A 19,606-nucleotide genomic window follows, 5' to 3' on the forward strand; every position below is an offset into this window, starting at 1 on the left:
GGAATTCCGCAATTGAATTATTACCTACATAAAGCTGGACTCAAGTCGTCCTCGTTATGCATGTTTTGCAATGAAATGGAAACAATAGAGCATTTCTTTTTATTTTGTCGCCGCTATTCTAATCAGAGGAAAAGATACCTTGTAGTTCCATCACAGAAGTTAGGTTTAGCAATAAATGTTCCAGTAATTTTATCATTTGGAGGCACGTCGTTAGGTTATAGCCACAGGGATGTCTGCTCTGCTGTGTACAGTTACATAAATGAAACAAAAAGATTACCGTGTTAGGCTATTCTTCCGTCTTCATAATCTTGATTTGAAATTCGTCATTTATCTTAGAAACCCGAACGATAGTCTCCGCTTGCTCTTTCAACAATTGCATTTATCCGATGTTTCATTTTTAACTTAAATTTAAAGATTTGTTTAGTATCATGGCCGTCCAGAGAGCCCACGATGCGGCGGTCAGGCTAAGCCTGCCCGTCCCAACGTGGGAGAAGCCCACTGCGCGAGTGTTGACCTTAAGCATCCTGCCGCCCGGTTCTTGGCCCATCCCCCTTTGTGGGTGAGCGCCATCAGGAAGAGGACATCATCTTCATCATCAAATCGTTAGTTCCACAGCACATACCTTTAATTGTGTTGTTCTGGGTTCCGTGACGTAAGGACTTATTCCTGAACGAAACAGCCGATGCGCGAGCAAAGGCGTCTTTGAACACCCCAGTTATTCAAGTATAACGAGCATTAAAATTTATTATGCGGTTGAAATTTAAAATGCGGTTGTGAACAACCTCGTTTTGTACGTGGTGTACAATCGTGAGTGTTATGCAAAGGGTGAATGTCGTTTATGCCTCACTTTTAACAGCGTAGCTGTTTAAGCTGCCGTTCCTATGATTATTACAGACGCGAACATTCCCTACACCCACGCTGTACAGTCTCATATACTCGGATGTTCATACACCGCAATGCAAAGCTTGCGGGATGGCTAGCGCCAACCTCGACCACATTATCTGGGCATGTCCCGCAACGACACAAACCATCAAACACAGCAAGAACCCTAAATTTAAGATAACCCCGCCCGATCAGTGGGAGGCTATGCTGCTCAGCGTGTGCGCGGATGACCAGCTCTGGGCAGTCCGGCTGGCCGAAGACGCTGGCAAGACCCAAGGTCTGGCCGCTCCCTGAGGTAGGGAGGCTCCGGTAGGGCTAGTCTCCCGGCCCCCGCCTCCCTTAACTACAACAAGGGCAAAAATAGTTATGTCTCTCTCTCTCCTGTGCAAATCGTGCGCAGAAACTGTTGTCATCAGAAACGGGTATGTGCCACAGAAATTGGGCAAGCCCCATACGCAAAAACTCTGCTCGGCAAAGTGGAGAGGAGGAAGGAAAGGAGTGGGAGAGCAGATGAGAGGTGGCGAGAAGGAGACGAAATAAATCAAACGAAATAAAGTTTCTGGCTGAGGCGGGATTCAAACCCGGGTACCCACCGTCCGAAGGCGTGCCTGGTAACCGCTCGGCTATCCAGGCACGGTAGCACAAATGTAACTTGTTCTTGGGCTAGTTGGTACATGCTTACCGAAATACAAAAAAAGACGCGTACCATCAAGGAAGGATTCAAGACAGCCGTAGTAACCATGCTTTGCGCATGGTTACTACGGCTATATATGTCTCTGCTTTTCTGACAATAAGGTTAGTTGCGAGTGATGCCCTTTTTCTGTTCTGTCTTGAACCCTTCCCTAATTTTACGCGTCTTTTTTTTGCATTTCAGTAAACGGTATCAGAACAAGCATTTATGGGAACCATGTGATTGCGTTGATATAAGTGAGAGAACTAAAAGAGATTGAAAGAAAAAGAAAAATAGAAAGAATGAAGGACAGAATGAGAGAGATAGAAATAGAGGGAGAGGGAAAGCATAGCATAGCCATTTGTACTACAGTATAACAACGGGTGTATAACAAGTATAACAAAGCTATATTACACTGTCGCTTGCTTTGCTAGAATCTATAAATCTGTTCCCTTCCGCACTACGGAAATTTGAGTGGTCTGCTACTTTCGAAAGGGTGTGTGTGTGTGTGTGTGTGTGTGTGTGTGTGTGTGTGTGTGTGTGTGTGTGTGTGTGTGTGTGTGTGTGTGTGTGTGTGTGTGTGTGTGTGTGTGCGCGCGTGCGAGCGTGCGTGTTCCCCCTTCTCTCTCTCTATCTCTCTGTCATTTTCTTTAGACTTCTAAAGAGAGAGAATTTTATTTGAAGGCAGAGAGGTCGGCCTGAGCTAGTGCACTCTAGCCTGCTATTCTAACTTTCGAATTACCCCATCCCTTTCCCCTGTGCAGGGTAGCGTACCGGTTATCCTGAATTGGTTAACATCCCTGCCTTTCCTCTCTCTCCTGTTTTTTTTTCTTTTTTTTTTGATGCGGTGCATTAATCGCATTTTGCAACGCAGTGACTTTTCAGGTGGGATTCCCTGACACGCACATGAGAACATTCTAATTCGCACGACTGTAACCATATATCTTCAGACGCTGATTACGGTTATTTGTTTGACAGAGGCTCGATCGCCGAACAGCGCCTACTACGACCGACACATGGAGGACCTCCTGCACCACAAGCTGGAGAAGTTCAGATCTGTGATGCTCACAGGCTACCCGAGCCTCGGAATCTCCGTCATGGACCCGCTCAACGTGCCTCCCACCGACATGTCTTCCATCTTCGGTGGGGACGCGTTTCGCTTTCAGCTGCTCCACATTCAGGTAGGCCACATATCGTTCTGCAGGAGCTGGACTGAGAGGTACATGATTAAGACGGGAACAAACAGCACTTGACGCATAGATCGTTCACTCCTCGCCTTGTACTTGCTCCCATTATATTTGCCCACGGAGCGATGTCCGGCCGTGGCTTTGCGCGGTGTATATCTGTACCTTGGGTTCGGATGAGTGTCAGTTTACTTGCTAAGCCTCACAGTGTAGTTACTAGTGTAGTTATAGTCCATAGTAAATATTGTGGGCTCAGGGCCAAGGGTCAGCTGAAGCCCTCAGAGAACACGCGGAGGCAGAACAAGAATAGACACCTTTACTGTGTGCCGTCCGGGCTCAACTGAACGCCGTTCCATCGTGAGCGCGTGCCCCCGAGCATCTCATCTTCTTCTTCGCCTACCAGCGCCCCCACAAGATATAGACAAGCCCTTTGTGCTACTTATGAATCACTTCACCTTGTAGCCGCCGTAAATAAACACACAAAAAACATTAACAAGTATTGAAGCCTGAAACGCAAAAGCAACTGTAAATGATAGTGTGAAAAACGTGTTTTTTGCCTCTGCTCGTTCTTTTACCCTGCAATGTCCATTGTATATTTGCTACACTCAATATAAAGATCGAAAAACAATATTTAAGCTAGTAAGGCTTCATGAAATACCAACTGTTGCATTTTTAATATGCCATAATAAAATTGCAGTGACACGTGTTTCATCAAGGTATTGACTAATTAAATCATTTCTTTACCAATTATGTTATACCTCAAATGACATTCCTATGATTTTTCTCGAAATGCACTCTCTAGGAACAGTAAAGATGGGGATCATTTTGTTACTATTTTTCTACAGGTAGAACTGTTTGTGAGCACTCCTAGTTTCGCAGTGCGTATATATATATATATATATATATATATATATATATATATATATATGGTTACACGCTAGGATAACAGCTCCTACCACAAACGCATACTGTGCCTGTTTTCAGACGACGTTACTAAGCAGTTTTAGTTGGGCGTCCGCAGAGCTGCTAAAACTGTTCGCTTCTACAACTGCACCCACCACCGCTTTTTCTTTTTATCGTGCATATTCCTTATAGATCCGGAACCTCTCCACATTTGAGATCACCGATCTACGAGCTGACACTGAGAACCTGAAGGTTCACCTGGCGTTCCAAGTCCCAAAGGTTCCAGTAAGGATGCAGTACTCCGTCGCTGGATCTCTCTACGAGGCGTTTCCCCTTCAAGGAAGTGGCCGTTGCGACGTGGTCTACTATGGCGTCATGATAACCACCGTAGCACGGCTCAGGGAAGCCAACGGAAAGTTCCAGTTCACAAAGTTTGAAGACTCCAGCGTAGACTTCGCATCCGATGAAGTGTCGGTAAGTAGACGTAACTAGGTTACTATTCCGCAAGATTTCCGACTACCTTATTCTCAAATGATCTTTGTCAGTCACGAACTTTCATTAGGGGTTCTTCCGGCCTCCATATATGTCTATTTTACAGTAAGGGCATCTAAAGCGTCGCACAATAATATTCAGACCTGTAGCATCAATGTATAAGTGGCATCACGTTAGCATTAATATATTCAAAAATGTTTAATTACGGATATTGACCTCTTGTAGACCACGCAACATGAAATGAACTGAAATATCGGTTACAAATTGATGCGCTGATTAGTATTGAGTTGAGGGCTTTCTGGTGACAGAAAGAACACTGAGGAACAGCAGTGAAACAAAGCAACCCGTCGAACTTTTCGTCAAACAAGGTAGTGCGCCTCGCTAAAAAAAATGAGAAAACTAAGGTTTTGCGTTGTATATTTTCTACTTAAATGTACTTGCTTATCGAATGGTTACATTTACGTTCAACGCTATTCTCACATTTGCCACGTGTCGTCAGTGAATGGAAGTGTTTAAAAGTTGTGTCTACATACGGAAACACCGTGATTGAAATGGCTATTCTCTCCCTGTAGTCAGCGCGATGATTATGATGACGTTTAGCGCCTGTGCTGTCTTGCCTCCTCTGTGCCTGTCTTAAATTTACACTATTTCGCTTCCGTCTGACCTTTAGGACATGAGCTTGCCTCATTTCTGTTAAATGAAGGAATGTATTATGTCTTGCGTGACAGATCGTAAGCGGTACGCGCGACACATGCAGGTTCGACAGGGGCCTCCAGTTGGAACCAGTGGTGGCCTGGGCTCCCAAGTCGGCAGGATTCTTTTCTGGACGTTGTCCAAGCAGGTCGCAAGAACCTTACCGTCCAGCTTGCTGCGGTTCCTGAACGACGCCCTAGAACGTGCACCAAGACCTGGCGCTCGAAAAGTCTCCGTGTGAAACATTCTGCGTACATCCGTGAATTGTGTTCTACATAGTGGCAGGACCTCCCATCGCCGAGCGTTGAAGTGTGAACCTTCAGTCCATCAAAGTGTCTCGGAAGACTTTATGTTGAGTTCTAAATCTATACTGCCGTGTTGAATTGACTAAAGCAGTTTACAGGATTCCAGCAGCTGACATTTTTTGCTATTTTTATCAAAGTTCATCCGTCACCCGTGTTCATGGTCCACATATTCATGCCAATGAAAAATTATCGTGAATTACCTTTTTTTGTAATAAATTGTGCTGGCATTCGAAGCTCGTTATGATTAGCTGTTTGGTGACGATTGATGATCCAAACACGCCCATATCGAGGGTTTGTTGCAATCAGCTAAAAGCGCCAAAAAATGCGAGGTGCAAAAGCGGTTTACTGCATATGTCCCTCTTCTGACACGCCATCATACTCGCGACATCTCCTCATCCGCAACTTTACACTTACCATTAAGCCGAGAAAAAAATTCTGCTAAAATTTAGCGACATCTCATTGTTATCGTATGCAATGGCAGGCTTATAAGTTATAGAGGTTTATATATTTATACAGGTACAACGACGTCATGACCCAACGCCCGTGCTGAAATCTATGTGAAGCGATAATTTCTTGATGATGGTATTTGAATGCTATAAAGCTTTTAGCCTTCCTCACCACGCTATATACCACGTGGAGACTACTCGGCGCATCAATTCGCGACCAGAGACTGTATACCGCTGGGCAAACTCTAGGATCGGCTTACTTCTTCCCGATGTGAGGTCTGCGTTCCAGCAACAAAGCTCGTATGCGCCCTGGGCGATGTTGCACACATTTATCAAAGTGACTTTCCTAAACATCGTACCTCGTACAAAATTGTGATTTTGTACGAGGTACGTATGCTGGTACCTCGTACGCTGGTCACACCTCGAGTCTTCTCTTAAGTACATCCACAGTGGGTGGAGTTCACCTATTACGCTATAGTTTCAGGAGTGCGTGCAGCCCAGCAGCTCTAGCCGTTAGTCCATGATTGCAGGAATGATTCTCTCGTGGCAATGTCGCTCTTCGTAGGCGCGTGTGTCACGTGCTTTGAGATGATAAGTTAGAATGCATTGCCTCCAAGATCGGCTCATGTTTTTCGTCCTACGGATACCAGTCAGTGAGGTGCGAATCGCAAAGATTTTAAGGATGTTTGAGCTGTGAGAACCTGCTTCGGCTGGTGAAAAGGTATATTCAGAAAATAGCTCTCCTTCCGTGTTATTTAAATATCACAGTCGCCTTACGCTGGATGTGTCGATTGGAGGTAGTTGGCAAGTAGGCGTTTGTGTTGCAATGGACGTGCAAAACTACCATTTTTATTACAATAAATCGCATATTTACGATCTATTACCGTTAGTAAGAGCAACACAGGTGGTGCTTTCTGCTTTTATAGTGAATAAATATACCTTTTTTTTTCTTTTGTGTAGCTGCTTGAGAGTTCCATTTGTTGCCGAACCATAAGGTCGAACTTTCTATTCCAGCCTATCTGAAAACTCCGCTATGCAACGCTCCATTGTTTCAACGCCGAGGCGAAAATTTAAGTTCCTAATCTACCCCGCCTTTCAGGGCTGTAACAAAGCCACTTCATCAACGCAGTGTCTTGCATATTCAAACGGCAGGTTTCAAGAAGAAACGCGACGACACCCATTGAAAAAAGAAAAGCGACGCTACGCACACTCGCGGCATTGTGCTATCCAGCATTGTCATTTCTTATTTCCTTTTCTAATTAAGCACAAATCATCATAAAGTGAAACGCGGACTTGTGGTATACACTTGCTTAACTTGTTTCAGGTTGTGCAAAAAGCAATTCTTAAAGAAAGCGTGTTTATTTATTTGTTCCACTTTCTGCCAATACAAGGTCTTTTCGACACAATACAACTTCAGTCTAGCGTAGAATGTGGAACACAGCGTTGCTCGCAGATGGCGCCTATCCTGCGACCTAGGTACGACGACTACCATCTGAAAGAAGCATTTGAAAAGAAGGAGAAACGTCGTGTTAACAGATTTTGAATAAATAAACATTCAAATGGAGAGCGCACTTATGATTCCTTCATGACTGGTGTATTTTTCACTTCCGGAACACGATCACGCAAACATGAAAACACGCATGAATACTTGTTGTGCCACACTAATAAACGTATCACTACGCCTTCTCTCTCTCTCTCCGTTTTTTCCTTCAGGTTGTTATATGGTACTCACGAAATGAACGCTCTTTCTTTCTACACTGCATTCGTTATTATAATACACTTCAAGAAAAAAAAAAGATCCTAAGAGCAGGCTTTCGAAATTAAAAAATCACACCATCTCCCGCTAAAGGGGACCATGAGGCGATGCGAAGCAGTGTTTCGGCATGTACCGCGTTCTAGAGGTGGAGTGGTGAGGGGAAAGGGGAGAGGGGAAGTGGAGAGGGGAAAGGGAAAAGGGAAAGGGGGATGAGAGAGGGGAGGGTAGATGGGGAGGGGAGGGTTTGCGCATGCGCAGTAAGGGTGGTCACGCCCGCACACCACCACCACCACCGGATTGAACTCCGCCATAAGATGCTTCACATCTAAAAGAGAACGGAAGAGTACCCCTTACTCTTTCTAGCGAGTCCTTCCTTGCTACATATATAACTCCATTTAAAAGTATACGGTAACTGTTTTGGACCTACCCCGACTCTCTGAAGAGAGTATGATCATCTCCAAAGAGAGTTATCGTGCACCTTTACAGGGAGTCTTATATGTGAGAAGTCAGAACCCACCAAAAAAGAGTAAAAGGACTTCTTTTTTTTTCTTAGAGGGTACGGGAAACAACGAGCCGCCATTATTTCAGTGGTCTCCCAAGGATGCGTTGTCGAATTATGCCATAAAGTTCACCATATGTGAGACCACACACCACAGTAGCGCCCCCTGTTTTGTCAGTGCAAAGTGCCCATGGGCTATACGCCCGGAAATTAATGTGCAGCCGCATCGTCTCACCGTGGCACTGCTCGTAGCAGGTCTCGTTGGTGAGGAAGTTGTTCCTGTTTCCCTTCTGACCGCAGAAGGTGAACGTCTTGCAGGCGTTCTCGTGCGGCTCGTAGTACCAGCGCTGGGAGCACGGCCAGCGACGGCCGCGGTCGGGCGTCAGCATGCACACCTCGGGCTTGTGGTGCGAGCTGTGCTTGGGCACTGTTTCGAGAAAAAGGAGACAGACAACTTATTAGAACTTGCTGTTGAGCTACTTGGTAAAATGTCATCTTGAAAATTAAGCGCAACTTGGCATTCCCTCATTCACACACACATTCACATACGCAGGTACCAGAGCTGCCAGTTGCTACCGAGATAACAAGCAAATAATCATCACAAAAGAAGCCAAAAAAAGCGGCACGACTTTCGCGAATAAGCTCAAAAGAAGCAGAAATTTAATGCATTTTTCGCCTTCTTGAAAATAATTTAATTATAACAATAAAAATGACACTGAAATACGAAGGGGAGTTGGAAAAAATCACAAATTATACTGAGCGGCGAAAATATGCGCAACTATGAACGAAACCACATATTTACTTTTTAACACTGACTCCAGAGTACTCTCCATTCAGTTGAATTCATGTTTGCCAGTGCATTATAACGTTACTTGTTGATTCCCCCAAAGTACTGTACTAGAACAGGGGAGTGCTCGGAACGAGCTTCAAAAAGTGAAGCCAAAACAGGGTCAATCCGCTTGTGGCGCTGCAATCGGTAGTCTGCAATCTAGTCGTCGTTTAAAAGTTGCGCGTGGCTCCACCGAAGTGGTGCAGGGGTAGAATGCCCGCTTCCCACTCAAAAGGCCCGGGTTCGAATCGCAGCTGTAGGTGGTGGGTTTTTAATCTGAGTGTCATCTTTTATAGCCGTATTGGTTTTCCTTTGTTTCTTAAAACTAACCTTATGCGCGCTAGTGATGTTCGTTTCTTCTACTGTCCCTGTGTTTGCACTGGTTCCCTTTTCACCATGGGACAAATAAGATTGAAGCTGCTCAGGATGTGAAGACTTTGCGAGAGCTTGTCCCTCCTCCCCATAGCTTGAAACAGTTGAAGCTTGGGCAAGTGGTGTGTACGAGAACGGATAACTGGGCTAGTTTGTGGGAACTCATGCGCTTGTCCTGTGCACTTATTCTTCGCTTGTGTCCGTGTCTCTTTGCGCTACCTGCCTTAACATAAGTTGGTGTGGATCTATCAGGAAGTATTAAGGTGCTGCGATCATTATTAAGGCGCTGCGATCAAACTCGCCCCCACCCCTCCCCCGCCTCAGCGAGAACCCTGCGCACGCCTATGGGAAACTATGGTTTCGAGCACCGGTGCAGCTCTCACCCAAAGGGACGTGAATAGCCTCGGGCTTGGACAAGCCGAACTCGTAGGGAGCTTCGGCTTCGTTCAGCGTGTCGTCTTGGGAAGTGGCGGGTTCCTTGAGTATGGTCCTAACAGTGACCGTGGAAGGCCGCTGGGTCGTCGGCGCCTCGCTGTGCCTGGCAGCCTCGGTGAAGACGGGCTGCTTGGACACAGATGACGCCGTCGTCTCCTGGTGCACCTGATACTGGTGGTGGCTCAGCATGACCTTAGGCAGGTCGCTTTCCTGCGCCTGCCTCTTCTTGAGCGACTCGTACAGCCACTCGAAACAGTCCACGCCTGAATCGGCAATATAGTGTTTTGGGCTCGTTGGTATGACATCATGAGGCTTATAGCGCATGAAAAGAAGATGACGAAGGGCATGACACACGTGACACACACAACGCCAGTGTGTGTCACGTCCTTCTTCGTCCTCGTCTTTCCATGTGCTGTAAGCCTCATGACGCCTAAATCGAAACAGCGGTACACAACAGCGAGCAAATGCTTTATTGCCGAATGGACGATTATTTATCGGCACGACATAGTGTACGTTGCAGGAAAGCACGGAACACTGAAGACAGATAATGCAAGCGTGAGCAAGGGGGGAGTCTGTTTGCAGCTGAACAGCTCGGGGTCACGTGACCTGAGCCGGAACGGCAAGGTTTGGTCTGGCGATCCATAAGTATCTCTATTTTGCCAGTGTCAGTGGTTGGCCCTTGTCACTGGTAGGCCAGCAAGCTACGCCAAGCCGCTTCGCAGATGTCGCTGTTTTACCGGCATCACTACGGCCAGAGCCAGGGTCGACAGCTCGGCCGCTCTACCAATGGCGTCATGCGTGACGTCTCTGCTTAGGTCACCTTACCCCGAGCTGTTCAGGCACAAATAGACACTCCCGTGAGCAAGTGTGACGATGGTTGCTGTTTAGGGACAGAATGAGACCCAAACTTTCTTCTTCTAAACGTGAGAGGCACTTCACTCGTCTGTGGTGTCGGAAGGTAAGTGTACGTACATGGGGATAAATTCAAAACAATTCCGCAGCAACATTTGAATGAGTGGTGAGATAAGAATTACCTGGTCTCTTTTCTAAGTGCCGTTTATCATCTTGGTTTGCTTCGCCTTGGTTCCGTTGTTGTATACAAGCGTATGGTCAAATTGCAGGTGCTCATATCCACGTGAATCTCAGCGCAAATTTCACCAACCCGAGCGAGGCCATTACGCATGCGGTGGAGCATCGTTTACTTATTAAGTAACAGGTCTGTAAAGAAAGAAACTGCATATAGGAACAAACTACGTATTTGTTTGGGCATAGATTGCCTACCGCCCCCCCCCCTTTTTTTCACTAATGTTACCCAAAGTGAGCTATTGACCTTTATTTACGACCAAGGCCGCTCGACCTATATCCTCGAACAAAGCTAGCAAAAGCAAACAAATGCTAATGGAGCTGCGGCGTCGCGCCTGCCTTTTTTCAAGTAGTTCCGGCTCCGGTTGCACTGGTAAATTATGCGCATATCCTCGGTAAGTGGGCACATTAAAGAATAAACAAGAAAAAGAAACATCATTAGGAAAACCACCAAGAGACGTTTGGAGACCGCCGGAAATAAATGTGCGTCATGTTCAACGTATTTAGGTTTTCCAGAGAGATAAGGGTCGACCTATATTCGGTTTTTTTTATCGGCGAGTTCAATGCAAATGGGTCGACCTAGATTGATATTCGGGCTGTTTTCGAGTGAATACGGCAGCTGCCTCATGAAGCAATATGATCTCGGTTTCAAACATTCCTTTATCCTATGCTTTGGGAAATAAAGCACGCTGCTTTTATCGGTGGAGAGTGCAAGTAACGCCGCGCTTCGATTTAAATTCTGACTACTCTTCTGGTGACTACTGCAGCAGAACCTAGTGATCTAGGCGCCACCCGTAGTCGTCTAAAGAGGAGCGCCAGGTCTGCCTCATACCTTTACTCAGTTTGAGCTGTTGTGTCATTGTAGCATGACCGAGGTATGGTGAAACGTGTTTTTTTTTTTACTCTATTGGCAGCCGAGGGGCCCTGATGTTGCACCGCAGCGGTGGCTACAGGGTTCAGCGTCCGCTTCCAATGCGGGAGGTACCGGGCTCGATTCCCATTGCTGACCCACCGGTTTTTCTGAAGGGAATAAACAGGTAGTACACCTACCTGGCGTTCGGTTGTTAATGGGTACTCATCTCAAAAGGTTGCCCCATGAGGTTCTGTAAAGGCCCCTGTGCGCATCTTAACCCACCACAGCCTTGGTGAAATAGTTGAGCATCCGCCGCTGCTGTGGGAGGCAGTGAATCGCTGCCGCCGGGTTACTACCGGTAAAATAGGGACAAGCGCACTTCCGGCCTGGTGCTCGGCAGAACGAAGTTCATAGTCGCTTGGGAGGGCACCCACCCTGTGGGAAATTGGCGGCATGGGACCGCCAGACCTAAAAATAAGGTTCATCCTCTCTTTTTTTTTTTTTTGCATTCGGTAAGCCGGGCACCAATGGCATATGCCGTTGTAAGAAGCAGGTCATCGCATCGTTTTCATTTTTGCATCCACTGCGAACCTTGTTTGCTTTCGGACTCGACCACCGAGGGCGCTGCGGCGAAACTTCGCCCCCCCCCCCCCCCCACACCCTAACGGTCAACCCTGCTCACGCCTATGAATGGCACATATGATGGAACCATCTTAATCGATGAAGTGCTCGCGAAAACGGGTGTCGGCGATGCCTGCGCCGTATGCCTTGACGGTCTCACCTCCGCAGCTGATTTCAGTCTTTGACTTGCGGCCCTTCATGCGTTCCGTGATCTCATCGTCGCAGAAGTTGAACGGCTGGCAGAGAAACGAGGAGGCGTCGAAGTACCACCGCTGGTTATACGGCAAACGGACCGCACTGTCTCGCTTCCGCCGGCAGATGTCGCACAGGTCGCATCCCCCTGGAGTCGAGACACGTGGCCCGTAAGGTCTAGGACAGAGGTTTCCCCTTGTATAAGGTCAACATGTTCCATTAATTCGAGGTGTGGCACGACCCTCCTAAGCCAACGTACAAAGACACCATTGTGATCACCGTGTATACCAAATGAGCACTCGGTACGAGCCGCATGCCAGGCTAACATCGTATCTGCAGGCCACTATAGCTTGTATCTCTCTGTCATAAATGCGCCATGAATTGTCCTCATGTCTGATATTGGCACCTTCTTATCTGATACTCTGCTAACCTCGTGAGGCAGCTATTTTGCTTAACTCTTTTTACCTCTAAAAACTTACATTTATTTGCTTCTGTTAAAAAAAAAAAAACGCTACGATGTGCTGGAGTACTATTCCGAACATTGCCAAAAGCTGATTGTCATTTTGGTGTTTTGAGCCAACCAAAATGCTGTGGCTGGCAATTTAGCCAATCAGAACCGACAAGTCGGCGGACTAGACAATGTCACGGGAGTTGAGCCCAGAAAAACGTCCTTGGATTGACAAGAGTGTCTGCTAACGTGACAGTATGGTACGATCGCCAAGGACACCGGGCTGCCAGATCTGACCCGTAGTAAGCTATCTCACGGTTTTTGCCCTGCCGACAATAATGGCTGCTGGATTTAGAGTAGAGTAGAGTAGATCCTATAAACTCTGGCAAACACCCACGCTGGGGGATTGGCCAAGAACCTGATAGTTTTTAAAATATAATTCTTAAACTAAAGCGTAATTTTTTTCTATTTAAGAGGAAAGAAGTAAAATCGAAAAAAATTAAGAATAGAATAATAGAATATATGGCCAAGCACTTCCTAGCTTTCTCTTCTTCAGCAGTTGGTAGTGATCACGCCTATAAAGGAACTTAAACGAGCCTTAACGAGCTCCACGTAGTCAATGCTGGGTTTTTGTTCAGCGGTTCGCATTATGCGTCCCGTGCGCTGCGGTGCTGGCGTCCTGTCTCAAGGACAGAGTAAAGCTATTTAGTGAAATAAATTTCGAGGTTTGTTAGGTCAACACCGTAGAATTATGCTTAAGAAAACAATAGATGAAGACGAGGACCACGGGGCCAGTATAACGTATGTTACAGTCGAACCCGGAGGCATCAAAGCAGGAGGGAGTTACAAGGCAACCAGATGCATCGGTAAAAAAAAAAGAAAGAAAAACGTATCCCAAGGTACTACGAGCTCCACTGCATGACAGCTCTAAGCTCTTCTTGTGATTAGTATGCTTCGCCACAGCACACGCTTATGCTGCAGTGAAGCTTATTAAAACGAATACCTTCTGTAAAGGAAGTCATAATAAGACACTTGCTGCTCGAACCATCCATCTCTTGAGACCACTGGTACAGTCGGGGCAGGGGGGGAAGCGTCGACACCCCCCCCCACCGAAATATGTCAGTTTCGCATGTGTATATATACACGCACATATACAAACACAGGTACGAACATGCATAAAATGTGGTTGAACCGCCCCTCTCCCCCCAAAAAAAATTTGCCTACGCCCCTGCTTGACAAACGCAGTTACCGAGAAAGAAAATTTTCGTGAATGGGCGCATGCACTCCGAGATGATTCTGTGGGCCTGGATACCCGGTAGAAAACGACGCTCGACAACACCCGCCTGCCTTCTTCCTCCTCACCGGTCAAGTGCGAGCTGCTCCCCGTCTCCTCGCAAAAACAATGCTGCATATGTCACTGACTCGGTGGATAGCTTGGCGAAAGCGCTTACCATGTTCTAAAAGCAGCAGAATGGTCACTACTGTAATAGTCGGATAGCCCATCTGGAACTGCGCAGTTTTTTTCTATCCCGTCGTCCTTGCCTATTGCATGTGTCGCGCGCTTTGCCAGCAGCCGCAGCAGCGAGCAGCCGCATTACGGAGCCGCGGGTTAGTCTCCGCTTACGGTTCGAGTTCCTCTTTCGCGCGAGACGGAAATGGTGCGCCCGTGTAGTTTTACTAGGCTATTGTCTGCAGCGGGCGAAGCCTCGCGACGGCGAAAAAAGAAGAATAAGAAGGATTGGTTAGTGGCAGAGTGGCGCGGTTCTGCTCTTCCTTGGGACCTCGGCACTAAGTTTTAGCCACGTTTGTGTGAGTGAAGCTGTGTGCGATCTCATAAAAGCAATAAATTGCACACCGTGCTGATTCCCGCTTCTTTTACTAGTCCTACTGGAATTATTCTAAAGTTATTGTCCAATGAATATCCTTCTTAATTTCTCTTGACATGTAAATTCGTATGATCTCACTTTTAAATTACTCGCTACTATTTTATCATATATACCTTTTCAATTCACCTTCCTGATATCGACCCGCCGCCGTAGCGTAGAGGCTATGACGCTGCACTGATGAATTTGAGGTCGCTGGTTCGATCCCTGCCGTGGCTGTAGCCCATAGTGCGTATTGTATTTAGAGCTCGCTGTCATAATGTCCCTACGTTTGTCGTTTTTGCACTATTCATAAGCAAACAATTCGTGTATTCAGCTAGGGCGTTGCGCAAAACTTGCGTTTTTTTTGTTCTTTTTTTTTTCAGTGGAAATGGCGCGCAGCGTTATCGACAGACCGCGCGCAATGCCTGCTAGGTAGACCTGTGTCCGAAACTTCCATCGCGAAGCCCGGCGTGACGAAATCGGGGACGTGAAGCTATCTGTCCAATTAGCATGATGACATAGTTGCAGGCCTGTTATGTATGGATCGCTGGTTTAGCCTAGCCAGGTAATAAAGAAAAAAAATCGCTAGTTTAGCCTAGTGGTTTAGATGCTCGAAGTGTGAACGTTGGGTCGTAGGTTCGAAACTCACTGCTAGCAATGTTTTCTGATCACAGTTAATTTTTATACAGAGATTTTGAGAGTTGCGTTCTTCGGCGTTTCTGTTTAGTGGGAGAAATTGACCGAATTTCGTCGCTGCGCAAAAATTACCAGCGGCCGCTTTTTGGAAATCTCAAAACGACAATGGGCTCTTCCTAGGATGGGATTCAATTCTCCAATTGGACCCGATCACTTGCTTCCGTTAATTAAAAACGTAATTTAATTTCTATTATCACTGCCGTAATTGATGTCTGTAGGCATCTCAAAGGAGTACTGACACGATTTTGAAGTGCAGCAAAATGGACGTTTTTGGTTTACCTGGCATGTAGTGTTAATGCTCTCCCCACACCGCATCCGGGAAACACGTATAAATATTTAAGTTTGATTTTAAAGTTTTCATCTCCCAGCATGTGCAAGGCAGCTTCACCGCATGGAGAGCCCTATGACGTTTCAAGTCAGCTCACTTGGTTTGCGAAATCTGGGTTCTGCATGCAGCCTAAATCATAGAAATCGCTGTCGGAGGCACTGGACGGCAGTTCACTCATCATGAACCACGTTCGACTGACAGCAAAGGACAGCAGGTGCATATTTCGTGGGTTGCAGCCTGCCCGTGACGTCACGGGCAGACTTGACACGTCACTATGAAGCCGCCCTCTCGAAACCGAAACTGCTGGTTGAAAGAAGCGGTAATAAAAATATATGCACTGCATCCCCAGGCACCGCGACACTCTTTTTAGGGTTCTCCATACCCGTGCTTTCATTTAGAGCAACAACCCGAAAAATTTTAAAATTCATGTCAGTACTCCTTTAAGATGTCCGCCGCTACGGAAGAAGTAACAATGAAGGTTGCGCGCAAATATCGCATTTCCCTTATCCGTAGGATTGTTGAACATATTTCTTGAAATATCCTGAATACACGCACACATATAAACACACGCCCGAGCACACATACACGAGCCTGAGATCCCCCGTAAAAAAACTAATCTCTGGCTACGCCTTTGCATCCACGTTTGCACCAACAAAAAAGGCTTGCAAAAGAAAGACAACGAACGAAAAGGCTCCGACGCTAACTGTTTATTCTGACTTCGGAGCCAACAGAATACAACATTTGCGCATGCGCGCATCAGTACTGTCACGAAGCAATCGCAGTGACGTATCTACGGTCACGAGATACTTCAACAAGGTCTTGATAGGGCCTTCTGCATTTCTTTTTTTTTTATCTCTGGTACCACACATTCATATGGTTCATATAAATTCACTTTCCGCATACGTGGGTTTGTATAGCCAAGTCGGTAAAACACGCGCTTTTCTGCGCATGGGGTCTTAGGTTCAAATCCCAGCAACGCCGATGAAGTCTTACTTTGTTTTATAAATTTATTTACAGCAATTTGTCGTACGTGACAGAGGCACCGGACGAACGGAAGAGTTGTATAGTTTAGTCGGCAAAGAAATGGTTACGCACTTAATAAATGCAACCTATTAGACGCACCCAACAACGGATTTTGTGGCATAGCGGGCTAACACCGTGCAGCGACCGTTCGCTTCTGCGATGACGTTAGTTCGAATCGCGAGTTTAGTATAACTTTTTCCTTTGTTTCTTTTTCAATATTATTTAAACGTTAACGTCAGTAATTTCCATTTAGAAGCGAATCGTATTGCGATTGGGATAGAGGTGGGTTAAATGGTCATTAACACGTCAGCGCCGGCTCCAGTCGTGGGCTAACGTAGGGCCTTCGCTAAAGGGACAATAAATGGAAGCAATGAATCGGTTTAGATTGATAAATTGTACTCTGAGAACTCTAATGTCTGAATTTCACCATCATAGGTTTATTAATCGAGGAAATATTCAAGGGCAAAGTTTCTTTTTTAAATGTCGCGCCAAAATGACCGCGCGTGACGTCAAGGATTTCAAAGCGTATTATTCGTATTTTTCAAAGTTCCCGAAACTTCGTATGTTCGGTCTATGGGCCCCTCGGAGGATAATTTACTTCATACTTACTGGTTAAGAACTACGTAGGACCTAGTAGATGCCATCAAAATATATGACGTCACGACGTTTGATGCGGGAATTTCAAGGTGGCGTCGCCACTCACATGTTCTTTTTAAGCGTTTTCTCGCTTACCAAGTGCCTTATCGCGGCAAGGGTGGTGATTTCGGAATTGTGAAAGAATAATTTACTAATACGAGCAAAATCGTTTTTCTCTCTAGTGTCTCATTAACACAAGTATCGGCCAATTTTTTGTGCCGGCGTTTGCCGTCGTATGGACAAACTCGGGCCGGCCTTCTTGTGCTGCCTGGGATTCTAGCTTTCCAAAAGGCTATGGGCTCGCCAATGATGATCAAAACACACTCATACCTAATTTTATTAAAACGGAATCAAACATTGCGAAATCGAAATATGTCAGAGTTCCTAGGGCTTTACATATTTATAGGCTTGCATTATTTCGCCAGAAATGCACCTACAATCAATCAAGAGGGAGTTTTAGCAGTGCCATTTACGGTAAGTATGGAAATACCGTACCGTAATTGTCGGGACGTCACTTAACAATCTACAAAACCTGTATTAGCCACTATAATCATGTCAACATTTCACCGCCCGAAACACGCGCAGCTAATAGGTTTTCGGATCGTGGTAGATTTAAAGTGGAACCGTAATACCGTAGCGTAAACAGCACCGTAATATCCTCAATGATAAAAGCCCTTCATTTTATTGAAATGTTAAGAAAAATTCGGAAGCCGCAGCACAACTTGTGTGACAAACGCATCCATAGCCAAACTTATTGAACTGTGGCGAAACTTAAAACAAAAAAAAAACAACACGTGACTTCCAAAAACATGAAGCTCCCATTTTTGGTGAAAAATACACCCACAATCAGTAAATTTTTGTGAAGTAGGGAAGTAGCCACTATGCAATTTTTCGTCATTCTGCGCGGAACCATGGTACCTGCTAAACACCTGTAAGGCAGTATGTGCACTTTGTTGATGCTGTGGCTGATGACGCTGAAGAATTATGGAAGAGCCCTTTGTGATGTGTTGGAAGCATTCAACAAACCACTCGTTGCGCAATTCGCATTGTGTGACGCCTGGTTACAGAATTCGCGTTGTGTGACGCTTGGCTGTTATTTTACTCTTCTACCGTGCTACATTACATATGTTAATGTGGTTCCTTCTCGACTTGAAGCCTGTATAGGGTCTTTCTGCAAAGTAGTTTCAAGCATCGGCATGGCTCTGAGGTAGAGCACTGGGCTCCCATGCAGAGGGCCTAGGTTCGACCCTCATTCCATCCTGGAATTTTTTATTTCGTTTTTCTTATTTCGAGCGATAGTGGTTACGGACACCGGCGTCGGACAACTACGGCGCCAAAAACGGCCCTTGCGGTGATCTCCTAACAGCTTTCGTTGTAAAACACGTAGATCCAGCTCCCAACGCTTGGCTCAAAGCCAAAATATGCAGCATAGACAGCTACTCGCTGACTGATTTGCATAACACCGATTCCCACAAGGCGTGGATCTGCCGAATTTTTTCTTAGTCTCTAGCCATTAACAGCGACAAAACTGCGGCCCCCTCCATATTCGCAATGCCCACGAACTACAGACCATAACACAGCGAATTCCATGCGCATCGCCATATTTGCATCGCGCGTCGCGCCATCTATCGCACACGTGACGAAACAACACGCGCGGGCTGCCACGCAAGCAGACGCTACACAGAGCAAACGTGAAACTTCTGAAACTCAGCCCGTTGGAGAGCGTGTTTCGCGTCTTTTCTAGCCTGGACATTTTCGCTGATTTTATTGGAACACCAAGGACATCTTCCTCATGCAAGTCCACTATGTATACAGTACGTGCTGTGCGGGCTGCGGAAGCAACCTCGTCAGATACGTACGCTGTTACATTTGTAAAAAAAACGTTCTCGCTGTAGTACGCGTGAATCGTAATTGCAGTGCAGCTCGCGAAAGAGTGAAACGATGTTTTGTTGCCCCATATTACAAGTTGTGCGCAAAGTTTTGTGAAAGCTCATCATTTCAGCATGCATCGCGTAATAATTAGAGTACGCTTTACGGGTAGTTTCGCGGAACGTAATTTTTGTTTCACGGGCGCTCTTACAATAATGCGTCTTGCTCACAAAAGCGTGCTATCAGAGAGTATAACCTGAAGTATCGTTCAGCGTTCCCTTTTGGAAGCTACCTGCGCTATTTTATTCTTGTAACGATGATGCCTTACAAGCGAAACTGTGCTGCTCTTAGTTAAGCCGGTTAGCTATGCCTGCGATGTAAAGGACACTGGCGCGAGTACTGTTTACTTACGTGCCAATACATGTATTATGTGCAGCTGGATGCCTCGTGTCCAAATAAATTTGGGGACATCAAACACTGAAATGGAAGCACGAAATTCTGGCCAGCTGTTGAGGAGCACCGTGCC

At 46.1% G+C, this 19,606-nt stretch overlaps 2 protein-coding genes across 2 annotated transcripts; one reads left to right on the forward strand and one right to left on the reverse strand.

The window, feature by feature from the left end:
- Nucleotides 1-2,510: 2,510 nt before the first annotated feature.
- On the forward strand, nucleotides 2,511-7,151 carry LOC119382835 (uncharacterized). The gene is made up of 4 exons (XM_037650713.2): nucleotides 2,511-2,733; nucleotides 3,832-4,113; nucleotides 4,889-6,209; nucleotides 6,267-7,151. Exons 1-3 carry the CDS (start codon nucleotides 2,569-2,571, stop codon nucleotides 5,063-5,065), a joined length of 624 nt encoding a protein of 207 aa, XP_037506641.1. The 5' UTR covers nucleotides 2,511-2,568; the 3' UTR covers nucleotides 5,066-6,209; nucleotides 6,267-7,151.
- Nucleotides 6,933-14,166, reverse strand: LOC119381560 (papilin). Its single transcript, XM_037649335.2, has 5 exons — nucleotides 14,115-14,166; nucleotides 12,184-12,363; nucleotides 9,415-9,729; nucleotides 8,066-8,257; nucleotides 6,933-7,067 (listed from the first exon to the last, which is right to left on the reverse strand). Exons 1-5 carry the CDS (start codon nucleotides 14,164-14,166, stop codon nucleotides 7,048-7,050), a joined length of 759 nt encoding a protein of 252 aa, XP_037505263.1. The 3' UTR covers nucleotides 6,933-7,047.
- Nucleotides 14,167-19,606: the final 5,440 nt, after the last annotated feature.

The sequence above is a fragment of the Rhipicephalus sanguineus genome, chromosome 2 (assembly GCF_013339695.2).
Source record: "Rhipicephalus sanguineus isolate Rsan-2018 chromosome 2, BIME_Rsan_1.4, whole genome shotgun sequence".
Classification (NCBI taxonomy): Eukaryota; Metazoa; Arthropoda; class Arachnida; order Ixodida; family Ixodidae; genus Rhipicephalus; species Rhipicephalus sanguineus.

Coding starts and splice junctions, on each gene's coding strand:
- LOC119382835 (XM_037650713.2), top strand. CDS start 2,569: ATGGAGGACCTCCTGCACCACAAGCTGGAGAAGTTCAGATCTGTGATG. Junction 2,734..3,831: donor TTCAGCTGCTCCACATTCAG/GTAGGCCACATA, acceptor TATTCCTTATAG/ATCCGGAACCTCTCCACATT. Junction 4,114..4,888: donor TCGCATCCGATGAAGTGTCG/GTAAGTAGACGT, acceptor CGACACATGCAG/GTTCGACAGGGGCCTCCAGT.
- LOC119381560 (XM_037649335.2), bottom strand. CDS start 14,166: ATGGGCTATCCGACTATTACAGTAGTGACCATTCTGCTGCTTTTAGAA. Junction 9,730..12,183: donor GACTGAAATCAGCTGCGGAG/GTGAGACCGTCA, acceptor TTGCCGATTCAG/GCGTGGACTGTTTCGAGTGG. Junction 8,258..9,414: donor GGCTATTCACGTCCCTTTGG/GTGAGAGCTGCA, acceptor TTCTCGAAACAG/TGCCCAAGCACAGCTCGCAC.